Source organism: Halichoerus grypus, chromosome 2, assembly GCF_964656455.1.
Source record: "Halichoerus grypus chromosome 2, mHalGry1.hap1.1, whole genome shotgun sequence".
Taxonomy (NCBI): Eukaryota; Metazoa; Chordata; class Mammalia; order Carnivora; family Phocidae; genus Halichoerus; species Halichoerus grypus.
The window spans coordinates 27,845,828-27,867,754 of NC_135713.1; the positions used below are offsets into that span (position 1 = coordinate 27,845,828).

Sequence of the window (21,927 nt, forward strand, 5' to 3'; positions counted from 1 at the left end):
TACTGCTTTATGTCCTGATCGGCTGGCCCAGGAAGTGATCCCACTCCATGAAAACCTAGCCTTCTACCAAGAGGGCCAACTGAGCTCACCTTCTTTTTGTCACCAGAATCACTTATGTCCCCTGTTCATGCATGTGTGGGCATTTGCTGACTTTAAATCCCTAGATCAAAATATGATGATACGAAAAAAAAGGCCATTAAATTTCAGAATAAAATAAATTTTATTTGTATTCACCAAGAGACCCATTAAAATAAGTAAGCTCAGGAAATTTTACAAAGTCGGATGTTCCTCCAATCTTTTTATCATCACCCCCTGCTAAAGACTGTGAAGACAGGGAATAAGTAAAGATGTGGGGAAACATCTACATTTATCCCTATAAGAGGAACAGCTGTAACAAGAGGTACATTATTTCACCTAAGAACCACTTTCTAGTCTCACTTCATAGCTTCCTTCCTTCCTTCTGTTCTTCCTTTCTTTCTGATTTAAAAATATATCCCCAGGCATTTAAGCAAATGATATGTTCCAGGTCATTAAGTAAGATGACTGAAGATCTATTGCTTTTAAAATCCTAGATCTTTCAGAAACTTTAGTTTACACCTTATCAAAAATCTATAGCATTGGACTTCTTTCAAAGTCATTCCACTCTCTGAGAGTCCCCAATTTCCAGAAGAATTAGTAGATAGAAAGTCATAATCTCCAGGATTTTCTCATCATTAAAATGAAATAGGCATCGGTGTCAATAGAAGCACTAACACCAGCATAATAGTTCAAAAATTCTTCTTTTGAAACCTGAGAGGGATAAAAGGCAGGGGAAAAAGAAGGAAATGGTGTCAAAATATGTGAGGCATAGTAAAGCATTTTACATTCTCCCTGAAATGTTTTCGGTGGAGTCTGATTTGCCACTGGCAATCAATCCCAGAGTCAGGTAATTGGGGATCAGGGAACCGGGCTTACCTCTCCCCTCTGAGGTGGGGCATTTGCAAGGTATGCTAAAGACCCACCTGTCCACTGGCCATCAGTTTTTGCATTAAGATAAAAATATTTAGAGCTATACTATCCAATACAGTAGGCACTAATCACATATGGCTTTTTAAATTTAAATTTGTTAAAATTAAACATAATGAAAAATTGAATTCCTCAACTGAACTAGCCACATTTCATTTGCTCAATAGCCATATTTCATTTGCTCAATACCCAAGGTGGCTAATGGTTGACATCTTGGAGAGCACAGATCTAGAATATTTCCATCATCACAGAAGGTCTTATGGGACAGCACTACTCTAGAGCATACTTTGTATGATTATACTTATGATTATTATTACTTTAGAATAGAGAAATTTATAGCATAAATACACAGATAAAAAAGGTCTTTAAAGAAAGAAAGCTCAGACCAGTCACATAAATAAGGGATAGAACTAGAGCATGGGGCACTTCCCAGGATCCTTGGACACCCAGGAATCCACAATGCCTGGGGTTCAACAGCAGGATGCAAGGCACTAGCCATATGAGAGGTGCTAGAAGGCAAACTTCTCATTTTGGTCAGGTTGTGTGTTAGTGTTTCATAGTTGGCCCTGTGCATCCTATAATGAGCAATTAAATTAAAAGAGCAGAAATCAGCCCCTAGGTTCCATTCCTTTCTCTTCCCTCTTAACCTCCCCTGTTCCTTAATACCAGCACACAGAATATATTCTATTCCCCACAGTCCTAGGGGTACCAGTCAGAGGCTAGGCATTGTGGGAACTTGCTTGGCTTGCTAGATGGGAGCAGTTCAACCCTGCAGGGAAAAGGAATATTGACATCAAATTTTCAAACTCTCATTCTTGGCTGTCAAAATAATTGGGGCGGGGGGAGTTACATTTTGTCCTTTTAAAAACATGAGCAAGTACAATTTGAACAGGGCCTTATCATTTTCAAAGAAGAAACTTCATCCCCTTCAACTGAAATATCACACAAGTAACATTTTTAAATGATCCAAAAGCACCCCCCGGGAAGTAAACTTTTAGAGAAGCATGATATGTAACACGTTAGCTATTAAGAAGAAAAATATTTTGGAAAGACTTTAAAACAGAAACGAAAGCTAGATGAATTCTTTTGGCACAAGAGTTGTTAATGTTTCAAGCCTTCAGTTGAAGAAATTCTATTACATTAGAAAATCATGTGAATGGCAAAGCACAGTATGATAATGTGATAAATTGACAAAGTTGGTATTAGATATTAAACCATATCTAACTTTGTAGCTCAAAATCTTCTCAATTTCTGGTTCCTCAAAGCAATATCCTAACTGATGCCATTATGACAAATTCTTGCTTTCAATGCATACATAGCTTACCACTACAAGCATGTATAGCTTTTTAAACAGAATATTTGAAAATTTATATCATAAATGTCATGGAAATTCTGCTTTATAAAACATTGTTTTTCGGCTTCAATTTCTATTAAAGATACTATCTGGATAAGATTTACATGTAGGAACTCCTCACTATCTAGAAAATAGTCTATGTCACAGGTAAATAAAGTATTACCAATGAACAATTGGTCTAGAGCAGTTTTCAGATATGTGGGAACTTTTTATGACTAGCATATTAATTACATTTATGTGCAAATAGATATCTCCAAGTACCTGTAAAACATATGTGCACATAGGCAGGCACAGCTCTTATAATCTTTATATACTGACTTGCTTAACAAGCCATTCTTTTTAGTATACATGAAACAGAAGTAAATTTTCACTCAAACCCTAAGTGAGCTCAATTAGAGAAGCTTAAATTAATGGTGATTTACTATATTTACTGTACAGCTTCAAAGATAATCTTAAATAAATGGATGTGGAATGATATTGCTAAATGAGATTTTAGGCATGACTAAGGATGAAATCTGTGGAACAGAGTTTATTCCACAGTCCCCTTGGAAACTAAAAGAATGATCTGGGTTTCAGAAGGTAATGCCTGGCATTTGGTAATGCCCTGCGTTTGTGTTGCACTTTATCCCATCAAGGTGGAAGCACTTGGAGGCTCACTATAACCCCAGCAAGAGCAAACTACTCTGCCATCTGTCATTTTCTCTCAATTACAGGTTCCCTTTCTGTTCTAAGTCTCTCTCAGAGCACTGACAGTCATCAGCTCTGCATGTGGCCTGAGTGTTTCTAGGAGACCAGCAACTCAAACTTTTCAAGTTTAAGAGCAAGATGTTTCCAGAATCAATACCAGTGTCTGAGTGCCAAGTGCTAAGGCTTATAAAGAAAAAGTTGCTCAAGTCTTTCATGACAGAATTACAAACTACATACTCAGATGTTGCTTCGAAATTTCAGTTGCTTGAGCTCTAAGTCACAGAGTCCCTCTTAAATTTATTATGGGGTCTCGTGCAGAATGAAACATCTGAGCTGCGTGCCACGTGTCTCCATGTTGGGAGCGAGAGTGGGAACAGGAAACTCATGGTGCTTACAAGAACTTCAGTGAAACAGAATTGCGTCAACCGTGTATCATACTCCAGAGAAATCATAAACAAATAAATTCCATTTATGAAGAGTAAGAAGAATCTAGAACAAAAGAAAATAGGCCAGTACATTTTGAGATTTTTCTTTCCCTGATACAATATACCTTTCTGGTTCTTGCAAGGTCCACTATCAAAACCTCAGTTACAGGTCGGTGGCTCATATTTTCGGTGGGTTCACTCCTAAAGAGCACCTTTCACTCTATTCTGCTGAAGGAAGATACTGGCTTTGGCGAAGCAGATGTGAAAATAAAACAAGAAGGTCATGCTATTCTCAGAGAGGAAGAACTGCTTCACCACAAGCTTCTCACCGCACCAACTGAGGTGGCAAAAGAACTCTTCTCACACAGCAGTGTTCTCAGAACCCCCATCAATCATTTGTTTATGTTTCTTTCAACAGATTTCACCCGTCATCTGTTTTACAAGACATAATTTTAGGGGATTCATTTAGTGAGTTGTTTTTTTTTTTATGACAAGGAAAAAACTAGTTCTCTCTATCAAAGTTATGTAGCTTCCACATCAGCAACTTGGAGTAGAACTACGCTTAGAAACATTGGCTTCCAAAGGATCAATTACATGAAGATAACATTATATGACAACCTATCAGGTCCTTTGGCACCTTTGTTTTTCCTTGAATCATAAGCATTTCTAAAATTTAAAACTTCGCTGCTTCTTTCAACAAGCTTTTAATTTACAAGAACAGCCTATAATTTCCAGGAAAGCAAGTTTGTTGACCGATCTGAGAAATTGGAATTTGTGGGGGTTTTCATTCTATGCCCCAGAGTGTTGTGTATAAATCCAAAAAGGTATACCACTCAGAGGGTGTTAGTAGAATTTCATAAAGAAGGAGCAGAAGGGCACCCACACACCAGTCAAGAATACATATTTGGTTAATTTCATCTCTCCACTTGATTAAACATCAGCAGAACGAACTGCATCTGTAGGTTGCCTAAAGCAGGTTGAATCATTACCTACTTGTACTCTCATGGCTCAGTGAGGCTATCCACACTGGCCAAGAGAAGTGAAGGGCTGACACGATGATCTGCCTCCGAGAATAGAGGGGTATTTTCCTGGCAGTGTCTTGATAGACTGCCTACACTCATTAAATTTACTCCATGGTCCTACAGCACACTGCTACATAAAGGGCCCCAACTCTCCTGGCTTCAGCGCCTATGCTTCCCCTCCTCTCTGATCTCTTCACTGGGGGCTTTTAGTTTGGTTTCAAAGCCAGTGGTTTGGTTCGCATTTATCCTAGCCCCTCCCTCTATCCCCTCAGCCTAGGGTAGAACAGGGCACATAGGAGTGACTCAATAAATATTTACTAATGGGCTGTATTCAGTCTAAAACTGTAATGTGACAAAGCCAATCTACAGCCTACTTGGTGGGGACCCAGCTCTACTTTAAAAAGCTGCTCTTAGCTTTGAAGCTGTTCTTAGTATGAAGTGTTGCTCCATGCTGCCACCAAACCCACAAAGAGCCAGGCATCATCCTCCAGAATGCCATATGGGTCTGGGACAAAATCCTATCAAGGTTTGAATGTCTAGGAAAAATAGCTGTGCGGATGGGCTGGAAGAATTCTGCCTCAGGCTACAGTACCAATGCTGTGGGATTACTCACTTGCACTCTGAATGGAATTCAGGCAGGATGGGAACCAGCCCTTAAAGAAGTTGGTTAAGGTCAGGCCTCCATTCTTGCCTAGGTTTGCCTTTTGGGGGGAGTTAGAACTCAGATTCAGTACTGATATTGATGGCTTCTTCTGGCCAGTCCTGATTCTCAGAATTTTTACATACACTGTTCTGTTTCGTGAAAAGCTGCCAAGCTCATCCTCTTCTCTTTGGCTTGTTACTTCTTATCTGGGGTCCAGACCCCACAGGTAAAGTGCTCCTAAGGGTTGGGGATATTTTATTGTGTTTTATCTTCTGACCTCGGTATTTACTTTTTAAATTGCAAATGGAGTAATATTTAAATTGTGTAAGTTAAATAAACAGAAAATATATCCAGAAAAGTGTTGTTAGCAAATGATTTTTCTTAAATGACTCTTTGTTTCTCCCACTGCTACCAGAAGGAGTAAGAGTTAAATAATGAGTGAGTCCTGACTAGGCCAGAAATCACTGGCCTAGAAGACTCAGAATGGGAGTGGAGTGATCCTTAACCATCAGGTTGTTAGATCTTGTTTATGGGGGGCAAGAGGACCTTGGTGGAATCCTCGCTTGTGGGCCCAGGACCTGACCTGCTAGAAGGGAGACAACTGAATGTGGCCAAATACACTCTGAGGTACAGGTTATCTGAAATCTGATAGCTGTGCCCCAATTAGACAGGAAGCAAGAGTACGACTGGGGAAGACGAAGCTGATAGCTACAACCTAGTCCTTGTTCAGAATCACATGCTAACTCTATGGCCCCAGTTAAGCAGAGGCATGAGTCATTCCCAAAATCAAAGACACAAATCTATCTAGAGCAGTAAGCTTGAAATCATGGCCAGGAAACCAGAGACCTCTCCTTAGCCATAATCTGCAAGGTGCAGGTTACAGAAAACATGGATATTTTTCCTATACATTCCATCATAATCTCTTCTAGATTTCTACCTCATTTCTACATATTTCTTCATAACACTTGGCATCTTTTGGCTTGCCAATCTCTATATAAGCCTAAATAATAAAGCCAGTGGAAAGCCAGACTTGTACAATTAATTTCTGAAAAACCAGCTTCCCATAATTTGGGAATGCTTCCATCCTCAAGAAAAAGATCACTTGTCCAGCCTGTCATCAGAGTAAGTGGGAGATTAGCTTCGTGACAACAAACAAACTGCTATGATTCTCATCTGGAAACACCTGCTTTCACAAATTTTAAATCAATGTGTATCTTGATCTCCACTTCCAACTCGGTAAGATAAAAAGTAAACAAGTGAATGGTACAAAATACAGCAACTGTGTTTGATTGACCCTAAGCCCAGAGCCACTTAAATACATGGGATCTTAAAGGGGACTATTATCCCAATCCATGTCCCCTAACCAGGGGATGAATGCAGCCAGGGACAGCGGTGACCAAAAGGACTGTCCTTGAGTAACAAGGCAGGTGGTCATTATCTCCAACACCATAGCCAAAGGGCTGGTCATTGTGCTTTTACCTCTGGCCCCAGACACAGAACACACAGAGGGACAGTGGTGTTTTCAATATCTATTTGCTAGCAGCTGGGGCTGCCTTTGCTTGGAAGCCTTTCAAAGGGAGAGTCTCACACATTGACAATATGAAGCCAAAGCTTAGAGCTGGAAAGAGAACACTTTGGGCCATGAAGTTTTGTCAAGATGGAAAACCCTCTTTGGAGTAGGCCTGCTATCCTTGTCTATGTCATACCCCACCCCCTTGTACTGGTGGGAATATCAACATTATAGGCCCATGGCAGGGAGGGAGAAGATGAACATTCTGCTGGACAAAGGTTTGCTTATATGGTCTGCCCACTCACAGGGCAAGAGGTCCCACATAAAATCTGAGAGCACAGCCCAGCCTCAAACTGTAACCACACGGATGGTCCTAGCCCTACTGCTCAAGGAAATGGCCTCCCCTCCCACAGACACTTTAGATGACCCAAAAATGTCATTCTAAATCTATTCACCAAACTGAGGCTTCCCTAAACCACTGGCAGAGAAACTCAAGATTCAGGTATAAAAATTGAGGCTAATGTGTGGTTCTCTTCCAGTCCCCAATTTGGAACTGAAGCACTTCAAGATTTAAAGTCAGTTATAAAAACAGGTGAATTCTCCCACCTAGAAATGGACCATCTATAAAGGAAGTGGAGAAAGACTGTGGGTGTGTGGGTGGGGATTGTAATTAAAATAGTCAAAATTTTATTCACGGCCAAGGAAGGCACCTATGTTTATTAGACATGTGTATGCATCCTAGACCTGGCTCTAGTAGCTCTTTGAATCTTATTTTATTTAATTCCTCTAGTAGAGCTAAGGAAACAACTTCAGAGAAGTGAAGTACATACTGCCATTTCTGCCCTAGAAAATGCAGTGTGTCGACACGAAAGAAACACTGGGATGAACATGAAATCAAATGTGATCCTTGTTTGGGGCTGATGTTTAACCATTTGGAGCCACGTGGCTTTACCCAAGGCCCTGGTCCCGGGGTCCTACATTTAGAGCTTCCAGGCAGTTCTCATCACGACAATGAAATACACGTCGGTGTCAATGGATGCGCTCACCCCTGCATAGTAGTTCATAAACTCCTCGGGGGTCACCTGCAGTGGAAAAGTCAGAAACAAAAACAAAACTTTGCCTCCCACCACTTCAGTGGAGGCCCATCTCCAGTACCTGTAAATGGGGGGGAAACTTTGGTCAAGGTTTTTTAGTGACACAGATCAAGAAGAGATCTCAGACAAGAGGAAGCAGTCAAGTTGAGGATGACCGTGAGGGGTACAGAGGGGAAGATGGGTAGAAAGTCTTGAAAATTTCCAGACCAACCTAAATGGAAAGTGAGATACAGGTTCTCGCCTTTCTTTAAGAGCAGGAGCCCATCTGTTTGGATAAGTGCGACTGAAACTCAGAATAAGAAACAAGTTTCTTTAGCGGTAGTTAGTATGGGCTTTCTGTGACACGTCAGAAATAGTGCCTCAGGTTCTGGGTCAGGGCAAATAACGTTTCACCTTTCAGAAAGTGGGATTCTGTCCTGTGGATAAAGAAATAGATTTCTAGTGAAATACTCCACGGCTCCATGCTTTTTTAAAATAGAACTTACTCGTTTCAAGGCACAAAGTGAGTAAAAAAAAAAAGGCACCCGCTGCTCCATGCCTCTCCGCCTCACCGGGGGTGGGTGCTCTCTCCATCCTGTGCCTATAACGGTCTCTTTGGAATATCAATTAATGTGTTTACCTAGGCTAGAATTTTATATTACTTTCGTTTTAGAAAGAAGAAACAATAGTTATCAATCTTATTTTTGACTAGGTGTAGGCAATATGTACGCTGTAGTTCAACCATACTGGCTGAAGTGATTAGGTGACTCGGAAAGAACTGTCTTCCTGTTTGGCTGAGCTCTAACCAATCAATTTAGCCCGAAGTACAGCCCGGCTTACATGGGAGGACACAGAGACCATAATGATGGCTGTTTAAGAAACATATTGTTCTCTAGTTAGTCCTCAATTTTAAGTGTCACAAGGGATTAAAAACATCACAAAAAGTGAAACCCAGAAATAATTCAAAACCCCTCTTCCACAGAGTGCCCACCTATATCTTCTAAGAATCATAGGAGCTGATTAACTCACTTACCTTTTTTTGCTGCAATCAGAAGTGAACAGAGAAAAAAAGTCACAGGATCCATATTTCTCTCCCTGTACCTACCCCTCACACAACCCCAAAAGAGTAAAATGCAGAAGGAAGGAAGTCATTGGACTGAACTAATAGTTAAGCTGGGCTTTTCAGTGGCCTAGAAGTAGAAGTAAATATGTGCATAGCTTTTACTAAAATTAGAATACCATTAATGTTCTCCTTTCTCCAATCTCTTTACTTACGTCCTCCTTTGCATTCCCCCTTTATCTAGCATTAAACCCCATCTGAGAGTCAGGTTACATAAAACTGGACATCAGAGCTAAGACATTTGATCACTTCAGAAAAGGCCATCAGTTATTCTTAGTGAGGGTTCTGCTTGTTTCCTGAGACTCAACTTATACTGAGGATAGCCTGAATCACAAATCTTATGATGTCCCCAAGTTTGCCCTCATCGTAGTAAATCACTTTTCAGTAATAATGACTACTTAATTATTTTGTTGGACATTAGTAAAAAGTAAGAAAGTGGACACCCCTGCCCTTGGCTAGCCTCTTGACTATGTTACCTTTAGTGGATAGAATATTTATCATATAATGGACAAAGTCCCACAGGGGAGCAATGGAAATATTTGAGTCATGATACAGAATACAGTACCTTTTTCTCTGCTTAAGACTGATTTAAAAAAATCATAAAATAAGTTTAGGTTATTTATATACACTCAGTAATATATTTAAAATAATTTTAATTATTAAAAAAAATCTTATATGAGACTAGACAACAAGACCCATATTCTCTCAAAGGCTAATCTACTTCTGAGAGATTTTTTTTAAATATTTGTAATTGTAAAATAACATATAAAATGAAAACTTCCATACCTAGGTATTAAAAAAATAAGAAGTGAGTTTCACCCAACTAGGGTGGGGTTTAGAGATAGAATAGGAGAGAGGGTGGCGCCCGAGTGGCTCAGTCGGTTAAGCGTCTGACTCTTGATTTTGGCTCCGGTCTTGATCTCAGGATCATGAGATTGAGCCCTACCTTGGGCTCCATGCTCAGCAGGGAGTCGGCTTGAGATTCTCTCTCTCCCTCTGTCTGTGCCCCTCCCCCCTGCCCACACGCTCTCTCTCCCTCTCTCTCTCTCAAATAAATAGATGAATCTTTAAAAAAAAAAATCAGAGTGAAGAAGGTTCACTTCGTACATTATTTGGTTGCTTTCATACCTCCATCCACATGGTTTCTGGGGCACGGGGTGCTCTGAGGGTAGGATGTGGGGATTATTAGTACAGGATCCATTATGTCAAAATCCATGACTACTGTAAACCCCAGGAGCCTTCACGACTACTTGAGAGCTTAGCCCAGACTACTAAAAGTTCACAAATTTGAGCATAATACTGAGTTGAGGAGTCTACTAAATTTCTTGCCTTATTTTAAATTCTGTCTTAATTGGATATCAGCTATATTTTTTAACCATAAATGAGTGCACTGGCTTCAAATGTAGCTATGCTTCACCATAAGAAATCTTAATGTGTAAAACAACTCAATTTGGAAAAGATAAGTTAAGAACTAATTATTCTGTTTATAAAAGAATTTACCATGGAGTTTCTTTACACCAACAGTTCCTTGCACATTTAAAATATGATTCAATGTACAAAAGTCTGACTCACACATCACTTTTCAGAAACATTTTCATTATGTCTTTTGGTGAGATCTCCCTGTAAAACCCTTAGCACAATACCCAGTAGATAAGTAGTCAATAAATGATCCAGATCCATAATTATGCAAATGAGGTTCATGTGCGTATTATATGTAGTAATTAAAAAGAGGCACTTCTGAATCTTTTAGAGACAAGGATCTCAAATATGAATGTGAATAAGAGTCATCTGGGGCACTTACTAAAATTGCAAATCCTTGATCTCCACCCAAAAATGATCAGATTCTGTAGTTCCGTGGTGAACCCCGCAAGGTACATTATTAAAACATACCCCCAGATGATGATCATGCACTGTCAGCTGGGTATTAATACAGGGTCTGTGATATTCAGGTGATATCAAACACTATGACTGGTAAAAACCCCAATGACCTTTATGAGTATTTGAGAACTTAAGATGGCTTGTTAAAATAAATGTCAAAGGGACAGGGGTGGGAACTTTAAATCAGCTGAATCATAACAACCAGCCACTTTGACTTGGGTTAGAGCAAAGGGCAGCTGAGGTTTCCCCTGGCAATGAGGAGAAGGAACCACCTGCAGAGAGAGGGCAAGTACACCCTGGGATCTCATGTAGAGGTGGGCTAATTTGGGGGAAATGGCAGTTGACTATTTTTCCACTGCCATTTCAGAGATCAAGGGCCAGCAATGTTGGAAGAAAACATATGGTTCAGTTCTGTTATTTCTGTCCCTAAGCATTAGGCTGCCCTACAGAATCTAGAGCACCGCCCCCCCTTTCTTTTAATCCACCTCTGTAATCCCCTCAACTAAAAAGAAGGGTATTTCTCCGTCCCCAGCAGGAAAATATCAGCAGGAAGGAAATAAAGTTTGCCTTCCTAGGCCCCTAACCCCTTGCTAATAAGACTTACCATGAAGTTTCATAGAAAAGTTGGGGGAAATTCCCTTCAGAAGGGGAAGACTTGTTTCCTATTCCTATCATTGCCATCTTTTGTTCCTTGCTGTGTGACACAGGGGGGTGAGGAAGAACCGTCCCCAGGGTTCTGTGGCTCTGTCAGCCAAGGAGAACACTCCCTTCCCCATCATCACAGCCTCCAAGACACTTAACAGCTGAACTGGGGCCGAGTTCAGAAGTCCAATCACGGCTGTTGATAAAAGTCATCTCAGCCTGGACACGGTCGCAGAGATACAATGCCTTACCCTACCCAGCTATGCATTTGTAACTTGAAGATACCAGTTAATGGAGGTGGGGTTGTGGCTTTTGTTCTTAAGTTCACTGTAGTTTCGAAATGCAAGTTAATCTCAAAGCCCACTGTAGAGGAAATCAAAGTAAATTCTGTTATCTGGCATTCCCTTTACTGAAAGCCTCCCTTAAACGGCATTCCTACATAGCAAAATGTGATCACAAACAATGTTGTGAGGATGAGTGTGAAAAGCACTGCCACCTCCTGAAGCACCTTGTGAATCATATTCCAAAACATTAAATTATGGTTTCATTTTGAAGTTCAATAGGCTTTGTTGTAGTCTAGTTCATTGGAACGTGGCTGGCTAAGTATGGTAACAATGAAACGGAGTGTTAAATCAAAATATCACATTCTCCAGATGATGGGTATTTAGCTGTATGTGGATCCCTTACCAATATATTGCACACACATATATCTTATCACTTTCTCTCCCAACTTTCTAGATAGTCTCTGAGGAAATATTTTACTTCTATTTATAAAGAATATGTTATACGTATTTCTTAAGGCTTTGGACCTATTTCCTAATTATAATTACAAATTCGACAAAAGAAATTCCACTTAAGCTCCTGTACTTACCAGTCCATCTTTGTCATAGGGTGAATCAAAGTTATCCAGAAATTTCCTGAACACTTGTTCCTCGGTCCATTCTCCATTTTGATACTTAGGGTGGTGTTTTGCGTTATATACCTCCCGAAGATCTTCAATTGTTATAACTCCGTCTCCAGTCTTGTCTAACTTCCTAAAAGCTTGCATAACTACCTCTTTTCTGGCTCTAGACATTGGAGGCTAGATAAATAGAAAAAAACACATACACAGACAACACAAGTAAATGAGCTTGTTTTGTATCATACATCATGAAATCGCTGCTTCCTCTCAGTGTTGTATGAAATGGTTTGCATGTTTGCTTGTTAACAAACAAAATGTTTGTTAAACAACATTCATGACAATTACTCCAGAAAGACCCTAAAGCTGTTATCAATCTCCTTCCCATCTCCTCTACAGTACACTGACAACTGAAAACAAAACCTCAAAATAGCCAACCCAAACCATGTGAAAGCCAAACTTAGCAGATACACTGATTCATGAGGCCACCTACTCTTAATGTAAGAAGAAATTCATTGAAGTCTATTGTTCCATTTCCATCTTTATCAAACCTCCGGAAGAGCTCTTCTGCCTCTTCCTTTTCCATGACCACGGCATAATCATTTAGCCCTTTCACAAATTCTTTGAAGTCAAGGGTTCGGTTATTATTGTCATCCATAATTCGAAACACTCTAAAGAAAATACACACACACATACACACAAAGAGAGAAAGAAAAAAAAAAAACAGAGAACAAGGTGTAAGGATAAAGATTTAAAAATAAACCACTCTCAAGGTTTTTCAAAGTAAAATACAGAAGCCCTAGATTCTGTTCTGTACCCTCCTTCCAAAATTGGAGAGCCTCTTCCCAGCATCTCATAAAATAAAAGGTACTATGTGATTCTAATTCTATGACATTCTGAAAAAGGCAAAGTTATAGAGACAGTAAAAAGACAAGGGGAAGGGGAGAAGAGAACAGGCAGAGCACAGGGGATTTTTAGGGCAGTTAAACTATTCTGTACGATTTTATAATGGTGGATACATGACTCTATGCACTTGCTAATGCCCACAGAACTTTATAGTACAAAGAGTAAACCTTAATGTGTACAAATTTTCAAAAAATTATTTAGGAGGTCAGGGGAATTTAACTTAAGCAGACAGTGACAAGAGAACCTAACTGTATTACAAAAGTTTGAAACAATCTCACTGAAGGTGGGGGTGGGGTATGCTGACTTAAGTAACTGTGGAAATGAGTAGAGTCGGTAGGACTAAAGGGACAAGGAACCACACATAAGCACCGAACTCTAGTTGATAAAGATATTTCCCATGGAGATTTGAGTTAACAATTCTGATATGCTATAAGGTATACTGGAATTGAACAATTAAGTAAATAGATGGCAGATAGTGGAAGCTAGGTGTATCACTGTTGAAATGGGAATTTAGATAAGCTAGTTAGGTGTGTGACTCTTGATTTTGGCTCGGTCATGATCTCAGGGTGGTGGGATGATCGAGCCCTGCATTGGGCTCTGCACTCAGTGCAGAGTCTGCTTGTCCCTTTCCCTCCCCCACCACCCTCCCACCGCTTGGACTCTCTCTCGAGTAAATAAATAAATAAATAAATAAATAATAAAATCTTTAAAAAAAGGAGAGCGAGATAAGACACAGGATCTGACCACTGGAGGCTAACGATCTCTTTGTCCTTAGATTTCCTGGTCTTGAGGACTTCTCACACTATCAGAGGGTCCGAGGACAGGCCCTACCAAGCCAGGGGGATATTCACTGCAGTGGGATTCTCTCCCGTGGCCCCCCGGAGGTGAGCAAGACCGGACTGCCTGAGAACAACCTCCCCCTCTTCCACGCCCGCCGCTGTGGTCACAGCTGCTGGGAGTCTCCCTCCATGTCCTGCTGGGGGCCTCCTGGACCTGCACACGCCTCTCCCTTCACTTCCAGTCGTCCCGGTACCTGTATTCTCTTGTCGCAGACGCAGCCTTCCTGAACCTGCGACGAAGACCTAAAAATTGTCACAAGGGACTTCAGAGATCACTTCTTCCAAACTGCATTTTATAAGTAGGGAACGGAGACCCCAGGAGGCCGAGACCTGCTCGAGGTCATAGAGCTGGCAATAGCCTCACCCGCCTGTGTCCTGCCTCTTTCCTTCCCCCCCTGCCGCCCCCTGGCCCCCCTGCCGCCCCCTGGCCTGGATCTGACCTGCCAAGTCCTTTGATCCCCGCAGAGCCCCTGGCCAGGCACTGCAGTCGGAGTCTCTCAATGGGGTCGGTGGCCGTGGTGAGCTTTTTCTTGGCCTGGATCGCCATCTCCCGATCGTGGCGTGCTGTCCCTGCCATCTGAGAGGAGAATTCACAGCACCTTAGCAGAGCTCGGGCCTCATCACCTGCTTCTGGCTGGGCAAAGGGTCAGCAGCTTCTCCCAGAAGGAAAACACTCTCATCCACTTCCCCGGGAAAAGCCTCGAGCCTTCCAGAATTTCCAACTTTTAGCTAGACCAACTATGTGCCTGGTGTATTTCTTGCTTACTTATCTAGTCCTGTGGACATCTGACTTCTCCAGCCTGGAAAACAGTTATAAATAAACAGCCTTTCCCAGATACACTTTCATCTGGCCGAAACCCTCCTCCTGCCATAAAATGAAAAGTCCCACTTCCCTATACTCTCCTTTTTGAGCCACCCTTCTAGGCTTTATTCTTATATTTAGCATTCTACACATTCCCTTTGACACCACATTTAGTATTCTCTTCTTTGGTCTAAACATTAATTTTTATTGTTTCTGTCTTGACTGAGATTCTCCATGCTGGGCCTTCATAATTCCTGCCCATAACTAGCAGGTTTTAACAGGTTAGTGTTCGTTGATACCTGGATTCTTGAGACAGAAAATGGTAAATAGACACTATCTCCTGACAAATAGATATAATATCTTTTTTTGTCTACAGTTTGGCTTTTGTGTTTTAAATATTCAGAAATAGGAGAGGATGGGTAAAGGGAAGCTCCCTCCTGAGAGGTCCCTGAGCCAGATACAAACTCCTGCAGTGAACTTGGGTTTTCAGAACGTGCAGGACAGTGGAAAGCGCTCTGGGCTGGGGGCCTGGAGACCCAAGTTCTAGTCCAGACTCCAACCCACTCCCAGTGACATCTGAGTAAGTCTCTGGGCCTCTGGTTTCTCTTCCTCTGTCAAGTGAAAGGATTGGATTAAACGATCTTACACTTCCTCCCTGTTCCAAAAACAACTAATCCTCCTATGAGCTCACTGACCCAGTAAATGAGGGGTTCTAGAAATTACTTTTCTCAATGTGAGTTGTGAATGAAGGAGCAAGACAGTTGAGGGGTAGGCAGACGGCAGACACAGCATTCAAATGCAGAAAAGATGGTGTTGGAATGGACCTGACCTTGGCTCAAGGGCCCCCCCTCCCTGGCCAAGTGCTGGCACTTCTCCTGAGGGCCACACCAGGAGCGGATTCTTTTCAGCGGGGATGACAACCCTCAGATTCATGCTCTCTAAGGCTATTCCTCTCCAATACAAACTGTGAGTTCTCCCCACAAAGATGTCATTATTTAACTTTAGAGAGAGGGAATCTCAGACTGAAACCTGAGACCAGAATAGATAAGTCAGGGATGCGAATGCTCAACTGCCTCATTTCCTACCGCACCTCCTAAGAGCCAACTTATCGGTTCCCTCCTTCTTGATCCGCATTCTGATTCCCACGACATGAATGCAAGTGGGAATAATTCTTCTCAGTTCTCTTGGACACCAGGGCAAGAAGGAGGCCTTTGTCTGTTAGGTCCTGGCTGCTTTATTGCACAAGAAGAAACTGCTCTGCCCAAAGCTGGGTGGATCCTCCCTTGCTTCCTCCAGCACCGACCGCACAGGTTTACCAGAATTCCAGATGGCCACCCCCACACTTCTGGAGTCCTCCCTCTCTGCTCCTAGCGGGCCTGTACAGACGTGTTCAAACTCAACCAACAATCTCACCCATGGCCCAAAATCACCTGTCTTCCTGGCAGCATTAGCTTTCTTAAAACCTGCGTTTTCCCGTTACTATTTTGTCACCTGATGTCAAGGCGACAATTCCTGGAGCTTGATCCCAGCTTCCAGCCCTAACGCCACCCCCACGGGAGGCTTCAGCCACAGCCGGAACTCTCTCCAATACAAGCACTTCCTAGCCCTGGCCTTGGGCTGCTAGTGGCGCGGGCCCTGGCCTCACCCCGCCGCCCTCTCACCGCGGGAGCTGGAACGGAAGCAATCAGCAATCGTGCGCCCTCCTCATTCTTAAACCCCCCTCAGGGTCTGCTCCTTCCTGCCCCTCCCCCGCGCTCAGCGCTACCTGCCCAGTGGTCGTCCCCCGCCACTCACCTCCACATCCTCATGTCCACTACTTGTCCCCTGCCTTTCGCACCCCGCCGTCCCCACTCTGGTTTCCCACACCAGCCTATAGGCAGGCGGGGAACGGAGAGACACGCAGGCTAAAAACCAGTAATGGGGAGACGGTGAAATCTGGCTCCCATGTGTGTCAGACACAGCATGAGAAAGAACCCATGTGGGGCTCTTTTTACACACCTTCAAGATAAAATTAAGAACATCAATCGCCAATGTTTATTGTGCCCCCTCTACGTGGTAAGCGCGTGCCCCGTCCTCACAAACACCTTAGGAGCGGAATTGACAACAGAAACTCAAACAAATACACGTGCATCGTGTTCGCAACAGCATTCCTCACAGTAGCCAAAAGGCAGAAACAACCCAAACGTCCATCCACAGATGAACAGATGGACAGACTGTGGTTCCGCTTGTCCAAGGCCACCACGTTTTCAGATGCACTACTTCCGTGTGGACCCAGGTTTGGGATCATATTAACACTGCATTATCCTCTACTGTTCCCACGCTCCTGCCTGGTCCTTCTGTGTAATAAGTGTAAACATGACCCATGTGAGAAGAATCGACTCATTCACTAACTCAACAGCTGTTAGGTAGATACTGTTGGTCAGATTCTGCTAGGTGCTAGGAACCCAAAGATGGACTAAGGTCTGTCCCTGTTCCTCGGGAGCCCAGATTTCACTAGCAGGTGGAGAAGGGGATCTACGCATGGATTTTTAGGGTAGAGTGAGAAAACTACAAGATTAGTGCTTTAGCAGAGAGCCATGGGAATTGGGGAAGTGACCTCAGATCTGGGCCTTGAGGGGTGAGTAGCGATGCAACAGGCAGAGAGCAGGACAAAGCCACTAATGAGACAAGAAACTGCATGCACAGAGGCAAGAAAGTAAAGCCAAACAACAGAATATCATTCCGTTATAGAAAGGACTGAGGTACCAACACCACGCTATAATGTGAATGAGCCTCAAAACCACCATGCTAGGTGAAAGAAGCCAGACACAGAATGTCCTATACTGTACGATTCCATTTATAGGAAACATCCAGAACAGTCGAATGCACAGAGACGGAACACAGACTGGTTGTGGCCAAGGCCTGGGGGAAGGCGGCAATGGGGAGTGATTGCGTAACAGGTATGGAGGTTTTTGGGGGGCGGGGGGGGTGATGAAAATATTTTGGAACCTGATATAGGTGGTGGTTCCACAACATTACAAATGTATATTTGTACGGTATATTTTTAAATGACTAATTTCATGTTATGTAAATTCCATCTCAATTTAAGAAAAAAAAAAGCCCTATGAGTAGTTACAGCTATGATTTCTATTTCACAGATAAAGCAACTGGGGCACCGTCGATGTGGCTCCCAGGAATTCACACACCCCATCAGGACGGTGAGATGGCCCCGAGCCCCTCCTCCCCCAGCAGACTGGGGAACTAAGGCATGTGCTGGGAAAGCAACTTGCTCCAAAGTCTTCGCTGACACCCAAACGTAGACCTTCTGACGTTCAAGCAGAGCTCTTTGTACTTCACCACGTTTGTGAAATAAGACGAAAGAATCTCAAAGCACAGTTAGATAGTATCCACCCACAGGAGAGCAGGGCAGAGTCCAGGAAAGCATCCTGCGGGTTCTAGCCCCCGTGGCCGACCCTACACAGTGACCACGCACGTGGTGACCTCTGGAGGTGACTTTGGTATATTCAGGAAGAAGAAGTCCATCCTCTCCTGTCATGATTCTTGAAACGCCCATGCTGACCATTCGCTTTCATCACTAGTTACCCAGTTCATGGACAAACAGCTAATATGTTCTGTGTGCTGTTTTCAAGTCACAAGTGTCAGAGAGAAAGGATGACTCTGAGAAGCAAGCCCTTGAATAGCGTAGAATCTTAAATTTGATTGAAGATTAACCACTGAAGTCCCATGGTTAAGCAGGACAGGAAACAAAGTTTGGTAAGAACTGGGGATTTCAAAGAAAGCACGACAGGGAAGGGTTTGGGTGAAGAAGGGTGACACCCTGGGCTTCCGGAGTGTGCATTAAGTCTCCAGGCACGTGGGCAAGAGTCTGTCCCCAAACGTGCGTCACCGACATCACTGCACGGCATAAAGCATCCCTTGACTGCAGAAGACCCTCCCTGAGCCTCTAGGAGCCCGCCCGATGATGACAGCAGAGGCGGTCCAGCCCGGCCAGAGCAGGGCCAGAAAGAGGATGCCCTCCCCAGGCACGTGGCCGCAGCGCCACCTGGTGTTGGCACCGCATCTGCGCACTTCAACAAATGTTTATTAAGGGTTTAGTTTAGAGCGGGTCACTGGGTTAGACTGGGGAAGAAGGAATAAGAAACACAGTGTTTCCAGAGGAGGTGGGGGGAGAGCAACCCAGTACTCAGCCACCGCAAATCAGAAGAGCGTGGCTAACCTGCCCTGGAGCAGGCTCTCTGAGGATTTCTCAGAGGAGGTGATGTCTAAGCTTTAATCCTAAAGGGAAGAGTAGTTATCCAGGCTAGGGTCGTGGGGGACGGAAGAAGGAAGGGCACTGTGCTCTTCCCAAGTGCCAAGGCCCAAGCGAAAGAGAAAGTGGTATCATTACGGACATGCAAGTGTTCTGGCAGGATTCCCGCACGGTGGGCGGGTGCTGAGATGAAGCCGTTGTTGGGATAGGGAGGGAATATGGGAAGGGGAGATCTGGAGAAAGAGGGCACTGGGCAGGGAAGCAGGCATCAGATCACAAGGAACCTGGGACACATGCTGGGCAGTTTGGATCCTGTACTGAGAGCGACAGGAGACCACAAAGGGCTTCAACGAGGGAGTGACAGTTGGCGTTGTCAAATTCAGTGTGGACAATGGGCGGGAAGGTGGCCCAGACTGGGGACAGCCAGGGGCGAGGTCCCGCTGACTGGGTGAGATATTGGCAGCGGGGACGGAGCAAGGAAAGGAGATCTGAATGTGTGGAGGAGAGGGAGGGCTCAGCGGCGGCCACCGGAGCTCTTGCTTACTGCTCCCCGCCCCCGCCCCACCCCCGCCGGCTGATGAGGAGGAACGTTCAGCGAGCAGCGAGAAGCAGAGACCCGGAGACGTGGGGCCCAGACCGGGTGGAGCCACCAGCAGCAAAGCCAGAGGAGACTTTGCAGCAGGGCTCACCAGGTCCCCTCACGCGGGAGCGAGTTAAGGCTTCCTCATCCCACCGTCCTGGCGCACAGCTGCCGGCCACTGCCAAAGCGCTCTGCTGGGATTTCAAAAGAAGCATTGTGAGGCAGGAGATGGAAAAGCAAATTGCATGGAGGTCTGTCTCTTCATGAGTCTCGGTGAAAAGTCTTCTTGGCTGAGTTCAGGGACAGATTGAAACTCACTGAACTGCGGAACAGCTTAAGCCCCAGGTTGTGGTCTTCGGTGTCCTCTTGCGGTAATAATCTGAATTACATCTCGCTCGTGGCCATAAGCTGAGTTAGGTCTCTGTCTCCGTCTCTGTGTCTCTCTCTCATGAGACTACACCCAACAACCTGCACACAGACGTGAATCTTAAAACCAAAGAGACTGCCCCAGGAATCATTTATCCAGACATCCATAAAGAGAAAGCACCAAGATCTTCCGCATCCTCTTTGATGCAATAACCCAAGGAAACGTCTCACTCCACCCTCTAAAGCACACTACCCTCTTTGTTTTCCGTGACATTACACTCCTGGTTTTCCAATTTTACAAAAAGGATGGTTGCGTGAAGATGCAGAGAGAGCCGAAGCAGGTTTAGTCAGGTCAGACAAACTTTAGAGAAGGGGAGAGTTAGCCTGTAAGAGTTGGGGAGGGGACAGAATTAGGGAAACATGGTAGGGGGAGCAGAGGCGAGGTGGGCGGTGTGCCGAGGAGGAGGAGGGAAAGCAGGCTGGCCTCGCCTGGCTGGGCAGGGATGTGCGCCACGATGATTGGACCTGGTTTTGCCTGGACAGTCCTCTTTGCACCCCACTGCCTGGGGCTCTGAGGCAGGGGGACAGGGTAGAGTGAGGGAACCTCCCCGTGAGGAGGTCACACAAGCCCAGCACTGTGAGAACAGTCACCATCCAGTCTTTCCTAAGACTTCTCCTGCCTCTTAATGCCATCAAGCCCAGGCCATGTAGTGAGTTTTGCCTTAAAAACATTTTTAGGCATTTCTGTAACTGTTAAATACCTGCACCATTACACTAACCATTTCAATAGCAAGGGACCCAGAGTTGCTATATAGTAGCTCCGTGTGATTTTAAACATTCTTCTATTTAGAGAAAAGAAAAGAGCAAGGCAATGTCACAAGTAGGTAGCTGCTGCTTAAACTGTAGAGCTTCAAACTCATTCTTAGGAGGTGAAAGACACACTGGCCTTCTCTCAAGCCAAACCTTTCCCCATCTTCCAGCTCAGGCTTGACCCGGCGCCTAAGGGCCATCCCCATGGGGAGGGAGGACATGCGGGGGTCTCTAGCCTTTCTCTACTTGGGAATGGGATGTAAGACTCAAATTTTGATTTAGACTCAGTGCATCTTTTAATAATTGAAATGCCATCCAGGGGTGGGGTGAGGCATACAACGGATGGTGTTTGAAGGCAATGGCTGGGAAATACTAAGCCATCTCTACTGACTCCATCCAGTCCATTCGATAAACTAGTTACTGCTATGTGATAGATGGCAAAAGCCTGTAGTTCCTCAAGAGTTTCCCTTAGAAAGTGCTCCTCTGGAATAAATTAGATCCCAGTGCTCAGAATACCCTAGCAGGTGGCTAGGAGGTGTCCCCTCTGAGACTGAAATGAAAGACTCAGACGATTTGAGGAAAGACATGGTTTCTGCAGTAGAGTCCGGGAACCTGCACCCCCACCCCCAGTATAATCACAGGTGTGGGTCAGTGTTGTTGACATCCTGGGGATCCTTCGTTGAACCCATCTGAGCTCAATTCAGCTAACCAGACCCTTAGCATCTCTAGCTACTAGCAAGGGACTGTGCTAATTCTTCAGACGGTATTATAGAGCTGTGCTTCCATTGATTTCACCCACCCTGCCCTCCCTCTCCATCCCCAGGGGATATTTGACAATGTTTGGAGACATGTTTGGTTGCCACAACAGGGGTCTGGGGTCCTACTGGCATCTAGCGAGTAGAAGCCAGAGATGCTGCTAAACATCCTACAATGCACAGGACGGCCCTTGACAATCAAGAATCCTCCAGTCCAGAATGCCTGAGGTTGAGCAGCCCTGCTGGAGAGAAAGAACTGGGAGCATCAGGGACAATGAGAGCATTAGAGGTGTTGTTGAAAAATAAATGTCCATGCCCCACCCCAAGCACAGTAAGTTAGAATCTCTAGGTGTGAGTGCAGGG

The 21,927-nt window shown here is 44.1% G+C and overlaps 1 protein-coding gene across 2 annotated transcripts in view; it reads right to left on the reverse strand.

The window, feature by feature from the left end:
• Positions 1 to 201: 201 nt before the first annotated feature.
• CAPSL (calcyphosine like) overlaps positions 202 to 21,927 on the reverse strand; it is a 28,818-nt gene continuing 7,092 nt past the window's right edge. Inside the window, exons 1-6 of one of the 2 annotated variants that reach the window (XM_078066401.1) lie at positions 19,743 to 19,918; positions 14,443 to 14,579; positions 12,751 to 12,928; positions 12,231 to 12,440; positions 7,599 to 7,728; positions 202 to 1,774 (exon numbers count right to left, since the gene is read on the reverse strand). In XM_078066401.1, the coding sequence (XP_077922527.1) occupies positions 7,627 to 7,728; positions 12,231 to 12,440; positions 12,751 to 12,928; positions 14,443 to 14,579 (627 nt within the window). In that variant the 5' untranslated portion in view covers positions 19,743 to 19,918 and the 3' untranslated portion in view covers positions 202 to 1,774; positions 7,599 to 7,626. Of the gene's footprint in view, positions 1,775 to 7,598; positions 7,729 to 12,230; positions 12,441 to 12,750; positions 12,929 to 14,442; positions 14,580 to 19,742; positions 19,919 to 21,927 lie in introns of those variants that run through there. The other variant, XM_036107415.2, reaches the window with a different exon arrangement.